This window comes from Alligator mississippiensis, chromosome 1 (genome assembly GCF_030867095.1).
Source record: "Alligator mississippiensis isolate rAllMis1 chromosome 1, rAllMis1, whole genome shotgun sequence".
NCBI lineage: Eukaryota > Metazoa > Chordata > Crocodylia > Alligatoridae > Alligator > Alligator mississippiensis.
Window position 1 is genome coordinate 464,537,971 of NC_081824.1, and position 15,702 is coordinate 464,553,672.

The following is a 15,702-nucleotide window of genomic DNA, read 5'->3' on the forward strand; positions in this document are numbered from 1 at the left end:
AGCGCATACGGTCCATCCGCCTCCACACACCCTTTTCCAAGCAAGGCTGGCAACCAGTTGGGAGGACACTGTGTCACGGAGAGTCCTTCCTCAGCAGCTGGTGGAGAAGGGGAAGCAGGCTCTGCCAAATTAATTTGACTTGTGTTGGTCTGAACTGAAGTGGAATGAATGTGGTGCTGGGGTGACAGGGCAGAGGAGAGCAAGGCTTATGTTTCCCCAGAACCAGTGCATTGCAGGTCAGACACTGATGATGTGAATGTCCCTTTGCTTCATGCCACTGTGACACAAAGGGGCCAGAGCTTTACCTCTCTGCTGCGATTGCCACCAAGGCTCTCCTCGGTTGCTATGAACCTGCATATGGATATGAAACAGCAACTTAGAGGCTTAAATGGCTGATCCCCACGCTCCCACCCCATCCAATCCCACTCAATCCATACTTGATTGATTCTAGTTCTGTCTATAATGATGACAGGCCTGTGAATCAGAGCCTAGCGTAATGCAAAGTTAATATTCATAGTTATCTCATTACAAAGGAAACCCTGGTACAGTGTGAAGGTTTGAATTAGAGGGCAGGAGATGAGATATTAAATTTGAGGCATAAGGGAGGCTGCATAATTTGTTTTGTTGTCACTCAGCAAAAGGCTTTGTAAACCACAAGCCTGGGCCAGGACCCAGACTGTGAAGTGGAGACTACATTTGCAAGTGTCTTGTTTTATCATATTAACAAGAGCAGGGCATTTAAAAAAAAAAGAAAACTCTTAAGCCAAGTCTGTGATTATCTGTTTCGCAGCAACCGGGATTTTGATTGAATACTTAAAATGCTTCTGCACATCTGGCATGGTAAATGGACCAAATTGTCCCCTTAGAAAAGATTGGGGGTGGGGGAGAGGAATCAGAGCCCCACACAAAGAGCACAAGCCGTAAAACAAAGATCGCTTATTCCCTTGCATGAAACCGAATACCACTGTATAGGTTTTTTTCTATTTACAACTGACACAAGGCAGCAATAAAGTTCACCACACCAGATGTGTAAAAATATGGTAAGTATATCCAAGCATAATCCCAGCTTCTGTGGAAAAAAGTTGTCATATCTTGGAGAGAGGGCAACAAACCCTAGGAGGTAATCCAGCCCAGAGCACGATGGAGCTCACATATGTAACATCAAAAAGAGCATGGTCAGACTCTTGGTATGTGAGGCTGTAGGGGGAAACCTAGTCAGAAATGCCATAGTCCAAAGTACTTATTACATGGGGGCACAATGGGTAACAGTTACCTTCAACGGGACTGTTGCTCGACTTGTTCCTAAGGCAGTAAGCGTAGATCAGAGAAACAAAGGCAAGTGTTGTGATTGTTCTTCAGGCAATCACAGTGCCAAGAGCACTGAAGGAGCACTGGCTAAAATAGTCCTGCCTTCATCCTAGAGAGCATCCAGGGCACATGTGGGGCCCGGGGCCTTGCAATGGTGCAGTGGTGCCTATTAAAGGCAGCATTTGGTTTATTTCCACATATTCTTGGCATGGCAATGCAGAGCTGGTCACAATGCAGCCTTCAGCTACGCATACCAGTGTGGAAGCAATGCAAGTCACTTCATTCCCAGAATAACCTTCTCTGCACACACAGCCTCCTTACAAAGAAGTTTTTGCTTTGAAACAAGCTGGGGCTTCACCCCTGTCTGCTGCACGTGGACTTTTGCTCCACTCGGGTTCCCCATGCACTGGTTGCAGAGCCTTCTCTGAAATGGGTGTCTGTCTGTTCATCCAAATTCCTCCGGGTAAGGGGAACCTGAAGTGCAATTGCTTTCATTCGGTACTGGGGAAACGTCTAACCTACAGGGGCAGAGTAACAGCTACAGGACGTGGCTTACTCTTCAGTAACGTGAAGGCTACTTAGCCCCAAAGAAGCAAAGTTAGGTAAGTCATGGCCAAAGTCATTCAGAGACTGACTCAATGAAGGAGAATCTTTATTTCAGTTAGAGCAAGGGTATTCCCAAGAGCTCTCCTGCCAAAAATGTAGCATTTGGCAGGCCTATCAGTGCTATTTCAGCACCCTGAGTCCCATTAGCTGTGCCTATGAGGTACCTTTCAGAGTAAGTCTGTTGACTGTTGATTGAACCAGAGGTTACATTACCGTAATAAAGAGCCGCCAGGTATCCAGGTTGTAGCCGTATTGGTCTAAAGGAAAAAAGCAATCAGGACTCATAGTAGAGGTGATATGTTTTATTAGACCAACTAAATCTTTTTCTGCAAAAATCTAGTTGGTCTAATAAAAGATATCACCTCTACTATAAGTCCTGATTGTAATAAAGAGCGGGTAGTCAACTCAGTGTCACTGCACAGAAAACAGCAGAAAGTGGCCCACCTTTAACTAGCCTAAGTAGTGTACAAGGGATTTGCAGGAATTGGAGCATTTATTGCTCCAAATGGCAGAAGTGTTTCCAAAAGGTGTGCAGAGAGGAAGCAGGAATCCCCTTGAGCGACCCTCTTGTACTGTGGGATGTGGCAGAACTGCTCTGTTTCAGCATCTGCACTCTGAATGTGTCTCTGCTGTGGCCCACCTGCCAGGCAGTCACAGCAAGAAAGCCCTGGAAAACTGAAGCAGCCAAGGAGACTAAATGGGGAAATCCCTGTTCACCAAAACACCCCAAGGGATGACAAGGTCCAGTGGTCACAAACTTCTCCAAGACCATTTTAGGCTGAACATAAGGAAAAACTTCTTTACTGTGCGAGCCCCCAAGGTCTGGAATAGACTCCCCCCAGAAGTGATGCAAGCACCTACTCTGGACACTTTCAAGAAACATTTGGATGTTTATCTTGCTGGGATCCTTTGACCCAGCTGACTTCCTCTCCCTTGGGCAGGGTGCTGGACCCGATGATCTTACAAGGTCCCTTCCAGCCCTAATGTCTATGAAGTCTATTAAATTGTCCCTTGAAGGGGTCTGGAAGTCGATTTAAGGGCGTATGCATATCCTCACTTTAGCTCAATGGGCTGTTTCATTTCTAGCAAGCATATCTCCTACCAGCAGTTACCTCTGCCAGGAACAGTGGGTGGGGAATATCCCACACAGCTCATAGCTCATGCTTTGTCTCTCTGCTCTGGGGGAGCCATTGCCCTGCATGAATTGCTGTTAAATTCAGAGTTAAAGAGTTAGAAGTGTTTGGCCAGTTCATCAGTTTTATAGTCTAAAGATCCCTTGCTGGCTAGAGTTTCTAGGGGAGCTATCAACATGGACCTGCAGTCCAAAGGTCCTGTCTGATTTACATATAAAGGCTTTATCCCTGCTTTTGATTTTCTGCAAAGAAGCTGGGTCCGAACCTGGCAGGAAAAGTTCTAAGGTTGAGTAAAACCCCTGAGTCCTGCAGGAAGCAGTGCTGACTACTTGGTAGATGGCTTCCTTCCCTTTCATTCATGATTTGATGAGTTTCTTTCTGTAAGGCGTTTAGTGACATTTGAATGTAGTGGGTAAAATCCAAGTCCTGGCAACACCTGGGCATAAGAGACCTCATGACACCACTGGAAGAAATTGCTGTTCTTTTGCCCTTTCTGGATTCCTACTTTAATTGTCATCCCTACCTTAATTCCCCTCGCAGTTTCAATGGGGCAGGATAGTTCTTCATTTCTTATTACATGATCCACAGAGTGGTAGACACTTTGCTTATAACATGCAGAGGGGTCCTTTGGGATCAAAAATGCTATGTAAATATAAAATGTTATTTGTAACATTGCTAGCTAGATTTGCTCAATCACGAGGGAGGGAGGGAGAGGTCTTTGATCCTTACATGTAAGTCCCCAGAAAAATCTCTGGTGCTTTCCTCCAATTTAAACAGGTCCACAGGACTGTTGCTAGTGACTTCTGGAACTACTGGGCATTTGAAAACTGTTTTTATTTTTCCAATTAGAGTAACCCTGATCCTTCCCAGCTCATTTAGCATACCAGAAGGGCCCTCCTATTTTTACTTCTACATACAGTGGGGTCATGATATTAGCTTGATGATTTTCTCTGGAGACGTGACAGAAGCACTCTACTATTCTCTTTCTTCTGCAGTAGCTGAAATAGCTGCACCTCTGCCCCCCAGCTTGTGTCTTATTCATAAGGTATGAATGATGCACAGTGTTACCACATATGAATGTCAGGCTTCAAACCATGCAGGTCCCCTCCTTCCTCTTTCCAAGTGCAACCTGTGTTCAGCTTGTTCCTGCCCACACATCTGAGAGTCCCACCTTCCTTTCCTCTACCCTGCTCCTTCAGAACCAGTAACTTAAATAACAGACCATCAAACAATCAAGCCATTGCAGTTTGGGTTTTTGCCTTTCTCTGATGCATTTAGTAACAGCTCAGCCATTGCAGTTTGGGTTTTTGCCTTTCTCTGATGCATTTAGTAACAGCTGCTCCTGGCACAAGATACCAGGCCGTCTGATCTGAAGTCTTAGAGCCAGGTTCTCAGCTGGTGGAAATAAGCATTGCTCCAATGACTGCACCAGAGCTCATTGACTTCAGCTGAGTTGGTCAGTGTACACAATGAAGCTCAGATCCTCTAGTTTTGCTCAGTAGGTTGACCAGCAAGTCACGGTGGTGGGAGGAGAGTGGGGGGTGCCTGACATTCCTCACCGGGGAGAAATCTGGCACTGTATACCAAGGCCTTTCTTACCAAACCCCTAGGAATGTTTTGGGAAGGGCTGGCCAGAAGACATAAGATGCTCTTGCACTGCGTAGGGCCCAACTAGAAAAGAAAGGCAAGGAACCATTGCAAAGAAACAGGCAGCATCCCAGGAGACAGATAAGCAAAACTCCATCTTTACAAATGCGTTGGCTGCAGGCAAAGTGATGGAGCTTTTATAATATACACTAGTTCCAGTCTCTTTCCTGCCCACATGCTGTTTAGAACCTGTGCTAGAAGCCTGCAAGGCTTTTATAGAGCAAGAAGATTGACTCTGGGGAATTTCAGGGGAGCTTTCAGGTTCCCTGAAACCATAAAAAACGATGCATGAATGTGCTCGCTGCATTTACAAAGGGTGGGGAAGTGTTGGAAATGGAATGCACTTGGGAAAATAGCCATCATCTATTAACATTTACTGGCATGGAGAGATCCAGTCAGAAAACAGGGTCATCTTGGAAGACCCACTGAACACTGCAAAAGAGGAAGAAGGAGCAAGCTGTACCTGAAGAAGACCTGACTGGTGCCACCCCGTTGTTTGTTGGAAAACGTTGGCTTGATGGAGAATCACTCCTTCCTCAAGTAAGAGAGCAATGTGAGGAGTTCTCATTTTCCAGGTTTTAATTCTGTCGCTCTCTGGTGGGAGAGGTGGCAGTCGGCTCCGTTGGGAGCGTGTTGTGACTCTATACGTGAAGGTACTCCGAAACATAAAGCATATCAAACTTTTTGCTTCACCCCAGGAGAACTGAGGGTCTAAGAGAGACCACCTCTGTCATTCTCCAACTCTGTGGGTTTGGAAGTTCACAATACTTTTGGCTAATTTGCCCAGGCCAAAATGCCTCTGGTTGGTATCATGGAATAATAGTTGCTTCTACTTCTGCGGCCAAAGAAGCATGTCATTTTGGCACAGCCTGACTAGGTGAGAAATGATTGAGAAAAGGAAGGAGTCATGATGATGCTGCGGTTATGCACAATGAAGCAAAGATAGGGATGGACTTTCTCTGGATAAGCTTGAGGGGAAGAACTGGATCAATTCCAAAGGAATCACCGTCACCATCGCTGCCAGCTCTTCTGGCATCAAGAAGAGCTCAGAGGATGCTGCAAGCTTCAATAGCCAGCCACTGGGGGTATGTCTAAAATGGGGGAGCAATCTGTCCTAGCCAGGCTTGTCTCAAGCATGCCACATTCATGCACATTAAACCTGGAAGTCTTCCAGTGAGGCCTCTCCAGAGCACCTCAGTCTCCAACAGTCTGAGAGCGGGTGCTGGGGGGGACCCCAGAGTGGGCTCATTGGTGCATTTCTCAGTTGGGGTGCATGTCGGCAGGGCATGCCTGTGGAGGGGACATCCTGGCTAGTACACACTGCTGTCATGGAGTAGACCCATCTGTGCTACTCATTACTAGAGCTTGGTCACCTAAAGCAATCCAAACAGTTCTTATATCTTTACTGTTTACTTGATCTTCCCACTCTCACTTCTGCATCTCCGTCATGAGTTGAGATACACAAGGGTATGAACTCTGTAATGTAAGAATGTTTTTGTTTTAATGATGCATCTGCTCAAGGGCTCACACTGTGACCTAGCGTCCCAGAAGCTGCTGTGCAGAAAGCTGCTTCTTTTCTTATCATAGTCCCCCTCCCACCCCAACCATGTGCTGGGCACTTGACAAAAGTGGGTAAAGATATATTCCTGTTCCCAGAGAGCTTGAAAAGAGCTCTAGTTCTGAGCACTGTGAATGGACAGGTAAAAACTAGAGCCAGTGTGTAGCAAGAGAAAGGACAAAGGTCACAATGATAGGATGATGTGACTCCACGGAAAGGAAGATCTCATCTCCATCTTTTAATTGCATTTCTCTTTAGTTTTCCTTTGACTCCTCACTCCTTTTGCATGGCCATGCTAATACAGGGCCAGATGCTTCATCTCTGCTTTCTTTGCCAGTGGAATTCATCCCAGAGCAGAGCACAGCAGAAAGCCTCTTCACCCCGCAAGTCCCATCGGTGTCAATCAGGTGCTGGTCCTTTGCACCCTACATGAGTAAGGATTAATCAGCATGAATACTTACATGAGTGATGAAGTAAGTCTGATGCAGCCTATTGGGTTTGTTTCTTTGGCCTGGGTTATGTAGGAAGTCAAATAAGGTAATCACAGTGGCCTTTCTGGCCTTTACATCTCAGAAGCTGTGAATCAATGAGACAGCAAGAATAATCAGCTGTGTTAACTCTAGCTGCAGGCATCCATAGTTTAAAATCTCTTCTTCTCTGTCTGTGTAATACATCTGAAATCATTATAGGGCACTTAATCATCATTTTGACAGATAATGTTGCCAGGAAAGGAATTACGCTGTCATAGAATGGTGACAGAAACGAGAGCGAGGGAAACAGACTTACTAGTTAGGGTCAGATGTGTTGTTTTTAATGCCTTTTCCTCCTGTCCAGACCAAGACAGTGCTCCTTAGCACATGAAGGCGGCTACTGGATTTTTGTTGCTGGCTATGATGCACAAGATTTTTCCTCGCTGCCCTCTCTCAGTGAAATCAGTGGCAAAATTCCCATTGACTGCAGTAGGAGTGGGACCAGCCCTTGAATTTGTCACAAGTACTCGTTGAAGATTGCAGTGCCAAGGTTCACCAGACTCATCCCTTTCAGAACAAATGACCCATCTTCCTGGTTCCAGTTAGGTAGAAGAGCCCCATAATCCACTGTCCATGTCGACACAGTCCCATTCCTGCCGCGGATCCATCACGGCACTCTACATGCAGCACCTGTCAGGCTTTGCTTAAATACATAATAACATTCCTAGCTGAAGGTTATTTGCATTCTGCTATTGATGTTAGCATGACGGATTTTTGTTGCAGCATCCATAACTCTGTAGAAATGCTCTATTATTCAATCTCATGGAGCTAAGACACTGCCCATTAAATCAGCCGACACAATTGTGGGGCCATGAAAAGTCACAACTAATTTGAAATTTTATTAGCTCTCAGCTGATCTTGTTTACAGCAGAAGCAGTCTCTTGAAAGCGGCCCTTTGCTTCTGTATAAAATGTTGATCCTTGGCACCTTGCTGGCGTTGCTTGCGGGAGATGAGAATCTGGGAAACTAGGCTGTGAAAACTTGAAAGGGAAATACAAGTCCTGGGGGTACTTTGTGGCCAGCAAGTGCTGAGAGTACCCACAAGGAATTCAGAAATGAGTTTTGCTGGTCCCTGATTAGATTTTTCTGGGTGAGAACATGACAGTCTGAGTGCAGGAGGGAAAAAAAACCACTTCACACTTGTTTGATTGAAAGGAAGAATAAGTATGAGAGCCACCCTCTCCACATAACCAGGAATGGCCAGTGGGCAGAAAGGGCACCTATACACATGCCAGGTGCCTGCTCCAATTCTTGCTAATTAGCATGCATTGGAGCAGACTCGATTAATTAAGTCTGCTGGAGCGTGCTAACTAGCACACTTCAGCAGCCTTGGCATCACATGTATTCAGTGTTCCTGTGCTTCAAAATGGTAGCGGGGATGCTTTAACTGAAGCTCATTGAATATATGAGATGCTGCAGGTGCTTTAATTAGAGCGGCTCCTGAGAACCGCTCTAATTAAAGTGCTCCCTCCCATCGGTCCCAGAGCACATGTAAAGACACCCAAAGTTTCCTCAAGGTTAGTGACTGGCTTTGCACCTCAGGCTCTTAAACCAGGCCCAGGAAGGGGAGCTTTATGAGGTGTATGGAGTGGAGGCAGGGGGGATTGCAAATAATGTAGTACAGTCAGAAAGCATCTCTGTGTTTATGCAGCCTTTGGACCTTTGGGAATGTGCACCAGGGCAGAGCAGACCCAAGCCCCTGAGGCCAGGTTTCTCCCCTTTCACACATATGTTGCGCTCCACCAACTATCAACCAGGGCAGCTGGGAAAATCCTGATGTCATAAATCCTGATATGATAAAGTAGGCAGGGCAGTTCCATTTTTTAAGAAAAAGAGCTACTTTGGCATTGATCCTGCCAGTCCTTTCCATGGAGGGTGCTTGATCTCCAGATTACCTAACTAAATAAAGCTCTGAGATTTTGGGGTAAGTCCTGTCGATAAAAACCCCAGTGTTGATTTAGGGGTGTAGACTGTAGCCGTGTTGATCTAAAACATAGGCAGACAAGGTTCTTTGGGTGAATCCGGCATCTTTTATTAGACTAAATTAAATAGCTGGAAAAAATTGGTGTTGATTTAGGACATTTGAATTTCTCCAAGCCACTTGACTGAGTGCCACATGAGCTCTCAATTAGAAAGCTGGCATTATATAGAGTTAATAGGGCCTGCAGTGCATAAAACTGGATCACTGACAGATCTCAGTATGTAGTTGGTAATGGGAAGACAATAGTGAATAGAGTCCTATCTAAGGGGGTCTTCCAAGGATCCGTTTCTGAGCCCAATACTATTCTGTGTTTTAGTTAGCAATCTAGAAGGTAAAGGCAGATCTTTGTTGGTGCAAAGGTTGGTGGGGCAGTAAATATAGAGAAGAGGAGATTACTGTTGCAAAGTGATCTGAATCATACGGTTAAATAGTCACGATTCAATAGAGTGCTTTTGAATGTATAGTAATACATCTGGGAACAAAGAAATCTGTTTCTAGCCTGGGAGACACTCAAAAAGAAGTGACTCAAAAAAGCATATGGGAATCATCTTCGATCAGTGTTTCTTAAACTGGCATAAGCAGCAAACTTCTAGAGGATATGTGAGGGAGGAATGGGAAAGCAAAAGGGAAAGAGGGAAAGAAAAAGAAAGAAAAATATTACTGATGACTCCACAGTAGTTTTTTGGTGGCTGGAGATGTTACGGTGCAGCGGTAGTAAACAGAAGGGTTACTTTCTTTTGTTATCCCTAACACCCAACTCATGGGGGCACACTGCTGCTTATCAAACTTGAAGGGGTATGCAATCCAAAATGGTCTGAGGACCACTCTCATAGATAATTTCCCCAGTGTGATTTCTCAGTGCAGTTCTGTGGCAAAAGGGGGCTACTATAATCCTTTCGCCATACAACATGAGAGGCATATCGTGTAAATGTAGTAATTTTTCTTCTCCATACACAGCATTACTAAGACTGCCCTTAGAGTACAGTGTCTTGTCATGGTGTCCTTAGTTCAAAATGGTTGAGGAAATCTGAGAGCGAGCTCAAAGGAAAGCCACAGCAAGGAGCTAGGGGCTAGAAAACAAGCCTCGTGACACAAGGCTTATGGAATTGACTCCTTCCAGCTTGTCAAAGAGAAGGGAGAGAGTTGATCCCCATGAATGGAGAAGGTAGGACCTTTACAGACCTGTAGGCAAAGGCATATCCAGTGGTTCATAGTTGGCATTAGACAAATTCAGCCTTGAAATAAAATGTGCTTTCCTAGCAGTGAGGATAATTAAAGACTGGAATGGATTATCGGGCGGGAGGGGAAGGAAGTGCACTCAGCATTATGTGGAGTCTTTCAAAAAAGACTCCCTGGACGACTGGAGAGCTTTCTGAAAGATATCCTCCATGCTTCGTCCAGGTTCTGGGGGAGCCTCTAAATCCTGTGCATATTGGATGTCAGACTAGACTATTTCCAGCCCCAGAGTCTAGGTTTCAATGAAATATTTTGCAACCCTCCACATCTGGGATTTTCAAATTGTTCAGGACCCTGCAACAAATTCACTCACTGATCTGAAAATCTAGGGCTGTTCCATGACGACTGTAGCTCATCGGATTGAATTTACCCCGGCGCTCTGGGTTGCTTTGAAGCTGAAAGCTATGTAGACATGTGCCATATTTGAGACCTCCCATCTGAGCCTCACCCTGCGGGGTAGCCCTGTTCACACCGTCCAGCTGTTCGGGGGCTGTCAGGAGACCTGTCAGGACAGCCAGCCCGTGCTGCTGCTGAGTGTTGGAAATACTGTCACTCTCTTGTAGATGCAGCTCAGTCCTTTACCTCCTCTTGAAGTTGTTTCAAGGAGGCTTTTTTAGTAAACCTCACATTGAACCTTTTCAGAGGTGCTATATAATATGACCCTCCTCTGTCTTTTTTTAAAGCTTTTTTCCACGATATTCTTCTCTTCTTTTAATACCACCCCCTGCTTTCATTTGTTTTTGTCTCCTTTCGATTATCAGGACACGGTTTTTTCTGGGTTTTTATTTTTTTTGTTAATTGGTGCACCTCCCTGGTGCCTTCAGGTGGGAGGGTGGGCTCTTTCTAAATGTCATTTCTTTTCCTTACCATTCTGGCAGGGATCAGGGGATGCGAGGAGACATAACTGTATGCAATATCTTTTCTTATCGCTTACTGGAAGATGCCAGCTTGTTCGCTGGTGTGGCTCCAGACAATAAAAAGCAAATGCAAAAGCTATTGGGCTGGGCAGCTGCATATCATTATTTATTATCTGGTTTGTAGTATGTGGCTCTTGCGGTTCTTTGTGATATCTGACACAAGCCCTCACATTTTCTAAGCTAAAAGAAGCTTTTTAGTCCTACAAGTCTCATTAAAGTCAATGGGAGTTGTGTAGCTAAATCCCAGGTCAGCTCTTGGGGAACTTAAGGGCTTTACAATGTGAGTGGCAAAACCCTTTGGTGCAGAGTTAAACCTGCCTTTGAAAACCCAAGACTGAAGAGTACTGGGTGAAAGGCTAATCTCCAGCCTGGGTCCAGCGTTCCCACATGCGCAAGGCATTTTTCTCACATATCTGTTCGTGAAATACATATCCGTCACTTCGTGCACAGACAAAATTTTCCTCCCGTCTTACAACTTCAGCTCCCAAACCGAGGCTCTGATGTCTGAAATAAAGACAAGGTAATGAAGAGGTATGGTACAGCAGGCTTGCCAGCCTCTCACTACAGTGTCTGCAGCCTTAGAAAACATTATTAATGTGTGGGAGCAAATGACAAGGTGTCATCTCACTTGAAGCTGTAATCTTTACAGTACCAGGGTTGGTTTGGGGTTTTTTTTTTAAATAGCTAGATATAGATAGGCATATTACTTCTATACCCTTTTTTTTTTTCTTTAAGTTGTATCTTCAACTCCACCTGAGGTTTGACTGGAATCCTGCTAGCCTAATCATCTATAGCAAGTAAATTTTCTTAATTGGCAAAGAAAATATCATTAGAACTTCATCGTTATCACCAGCCATCACAAGAAAAGGTGGATCATGTGCCCAAGCTACTATATTTGCATGGCAATTTTGCATGTCTTTATACAGACATCAAGGTATCAGCACAAACAATTGATGGGATTTTCAGAAGCATCCCAAGTTGCTCCCATTAACGTCAACAGCAGAGTTTAGGACCATCCTGAGTGCTTTTGAAAATCACACTGTGTGCATGCATGTATGGAGGTGCAGGTGTGTGTGTGTGTGTGTATGTGTGTGTGTGTGTGTACTTGCTCACATCTGGACAAGGTTTGCAAGATCTTTGACAGAAGAAAATTGTGGTCTGGTTTCTCTGCAGTATAACTGTGCCAAGGGTCTTGTCCTAGATATTGTAAAGCCCCTAAATCAAAGGTTCCCAACCCCTGGGCCATGGGCTGGTACTGGGCCATGAAGGGTTAGCTGCTGGTCCACAGGAGGGTTGGCTGATGGACTGGAAGTCCAGAAGTGACCGGCATACTGCGGATCGGCAGTCAACCCTTTCTTATACTCAGTATACTGAGTATACTGTATATACTCAGTATACTGAGTATAAAAAAGGGTTGGCTGCTGGCTCACAGCATGCCAGTCACTTCCAGTCTGCAGTATGCCAATCTGCAGTTTGCCAGTCTGCAGTCACTTCCGGTCCGCGGTTGCCAGTCCACAGTCTAAAAAGGTTGGGAAGCACTGCCCTAAATTCTCCCAGAGCTGAGCTGGCCTGGCCTGGTAAGGTCTTAGTTCAAGACCAGAACTCCTAAATCTGATTTAAGTTACAATGGAGTTTCTTTGGTGTAACTCCTTCCTAGTTAGGAGGCGCCCAGTTTATGACAGTTTAACTGGGATCAGCCTCTAGCCTCCAGTCTGTTGTAAAAAGGCAACTTGATTTCCTTCCCATTGCTTCCGTAGAAACTGAACATACATTGTCTTGCCAAAACAGAGCCCCGGCCCTCCTTTGGAGGGGCCTTACCTCTAGGTGCTCTCCCACTCTTTATGCACATTCATTTCTTGCTTCTGTGCTGAGATTGCCAAGAGGATCCTAGCTGAAGTCTGTTTCCCTGATACAGATAATATCCAGGGACTGGCCTGAGACCAAAAACTCATTTCACATAGGTTTGTGAGCTGCCATCACATGGTAACAATTTTCATTCACTATCAAACTGTTTTATTTGAACTGATGACTTAGGAGGGAAGGGCTCCATATTCCATTACCCAAGCCCCAAAACATCCAGTCCCTTAATCTGATTTAAGGAGCCATCTCAACCACATGCTAACCACTTGCATTTCTAGATATAATGCTTCACCAAACTCCCACTAAGCAATTGCACTTTTTTAATATTTTTTTTTTTCCTCTCCCATCATTGCTGATTACCAAGATGTCTGTGAGTAGTGATGGCATCACAGAATAAACTGGGGAAGAGAGAAATGATCCTATAGGGGAAAAACAGGTTTCCATTTACACATGTAATGACTTGGCAAGCAGCAAAGCTTAATTAAATATGCTTTGGTAAGATTTGCTTGGGTATGTGATGCTGCTGTTGCTCCAACCACTAGTAGTATGCTGCTCTTGTCACTACTAGTAGTAGTATTACTGCTGCTAATACTGAAGTTATTATTATAGTGCTACCTGTAAGGTACAAGATAGACTGTATGGGAGTATGAAGCCTTCTACTTTTCCAAAAAATAGATAAAGAAAAGGAAGAGAAAGGATACCCATCCTTTCCTTCCATGTCCTTTACCACCAGTGATTCTGGAGGGACCACTCCTCCCATTGTGAGAGGGTAATTTGTCAAGGGGCAAGCTTGCTTAGTCTTTCACCTCTCTGCTGAGAAAGGCAATGATAGTACCATGTGTGATAATGGTGGCTGTAATGTTCATATGTATCTGTAAGGAACTGGGCTGAGTTCCCACACTCATGTCACATAGCCTACAAAGATCACAAAGGTCTGCTGATTAACTGGTTGCCCAAGAGGTGAAACAATTATATACCCTGTTACCTACCCCTGGGACATTCAGTTCCCTTAATGATTTGGGGTCTTTAAAAGACTGATATTCCATGTCCCTGCTGCCATTAAAACATCCCTTTTCTTTCTGCAGATGGCTTGGTGGACTGCATGGACCCAGACTGCTGCTTGCAGCCTTTGTGTCACATTAACTCGCTGTGCCTGGGCTCCCCTGACCCCCTGGATATCATACAGGAGACGCAAGCCCCCATATTGCAGCAGAACTTGCACTCGTTCTATGACCGAATCAAGTTCCTGGTTGGCAAGGACAGCACTCACGTCATTCCTGGAGAGAATCCATTTGAAGGAGGGTAAGTGAAAAATGTTTTTTTTTCTAATAAGAACTAAACGCCTGAGCTCTTTTTGTTCCCCTTGAAGTATGGGATGGCAAATCAGAAGCAGTGAAGTCCTAATAGAGAATGGCAGAAAGATGCAAGAGACGGAAACTGTGTCGTTAGCAGATTCCCCAGCACCTGCCTCTGGGAAGCAGAGTGCTGAAGAAGTCCATGACTAATGTAATGCCGCTGAACATCTTCTCATAGATAAGGTGCTCACAGATCAGGAAAAGCAAGAGACAAGAGACAAGAGACATGTTTCTAGACTGTCAAATCAATAGCCTCTCTGCTCAATTTGTCATTACGTTCTTGCTTCAAATGATAAAACACTCCACTCATCGTCGCCAGGTGGCAGAATTAATTTTCTATGTTCTGTCTATGTGTTTGTTTCTTTTATTAGTCCACCCTCTTGGGAATGGTTTTATTATTTCCAGCTCACATTTACCTCAACCTGTTGCCCATGGGTCAGAAACCACCTGTGGATTCTTGGAAATGTGGGGCTGCCCTCATAATTATATGAGAAGGGTAGTCTATTTGGACTGTATGAGCATGCCCCAACCTATATCCATTTAGACTGTATGAGCGTGCTCCAGCCTGTATCCATTTGGACAGTATGAGCATGCTGCAAATCAGCAATGATGCTTCTCCTGGGAATATGATCCCAATTTTCAAGGTTTCTTTCAAATCACTTAAGATTCCACTTACTCTGCTCAGGTATCCACTGACCTGGCAACACACCACCGACTAGCAGGAGAATAAGATGCTTCCCACCAGCACAAACAGGCCAAACTCTTTGGACACATGAGATGTTTACTGTGGAGTAACTAATTAGCTCTGCAGGGCAATTAGGCTGGGTAAACAAATAAACTCTGCAACAAGATAGTATTTGTAAATACAGGTACTATTCCTCTGCAGAGTTTTTTACTCCTCAGCACTGCACGTGTAGATGCTGGAGGGACTGGCTGGGACATGAGGGTGCATCAGTGCAGGGTCTGCCTGCTAGCTAGCCCCACGCCAAAGCACCCTCATGCCCCAGCCAGTCCTTCCACAGCACACTGGGCCAGGTAGGAGCAGTCCTGAGCTGGCAGGCTGATCCCGGGACCCCCTGGCAGCCAGGGCTGCTGTGACGTAGCTCAACATGCTGCTGTCACAGGCATACATGTGAACACAGTGCCCAGGAAACAATAAAATCTGGAGCAATAAGCTCTGGAGTTTATTGCTTTGCATTAATTGCCCATGTAGACGCACCCTTTCTGCCTGAGAGCAACCAGTGAGTAGGAGCCATTCAGCCAGTATATTCTCTGCTTTGGATCCCCTTGTTCACATGAATCTCGTTACCCAAAATACTCCACAGGAAGGAGTGCTCTGAGTGCCTGAAAAAGATTCAGAGGTGAATTCACTCTCAAGAAAGTTACTCCAGCATACGTGTTGTGTGTCTGCTACCATGGTCATTTTGCGGTAGCAGTTGATCCGAAGCACACTGGGTCTCCTGCCACCCTGTGGGCTGTTATTGTAACAGCTCCAAATTTGGGCAGCCAGTTTGGGAGAGCCCGTGTTGTGTCCACTCCTTAGTCCTAAGAAAATTTACTCCAGAATAAAC

The 15,702-nt window shown here is 45.1% G+C and overlaps 1 protein-coding gene across 6 annotated transcripts in view; it reads left to right on the forward strand.

The window, feature by feature from the left end:
- The window catches only part of TENM4 (teneurin transmembrane protein 4), a 766,508-nt gene that overhangs the window by 638,822 nt on the left and 111,984 nt on the right, over nt 1-15,702 (forward strand). For all 6 annotated transcript variants that reach the window (XM_059722139.1, XM_019493579.2, XM_059722142.1 and 3 more), the window contains one exon: nt 13,862-14,078. In XM_059722139.1, the coding sequence (XP_059578122.1) occupies nt 13,862-14,078 (217 nt within the window). The remainder of the gene's footprint in view (nt 1-13,861; nt 14,079-15,702) is intronic.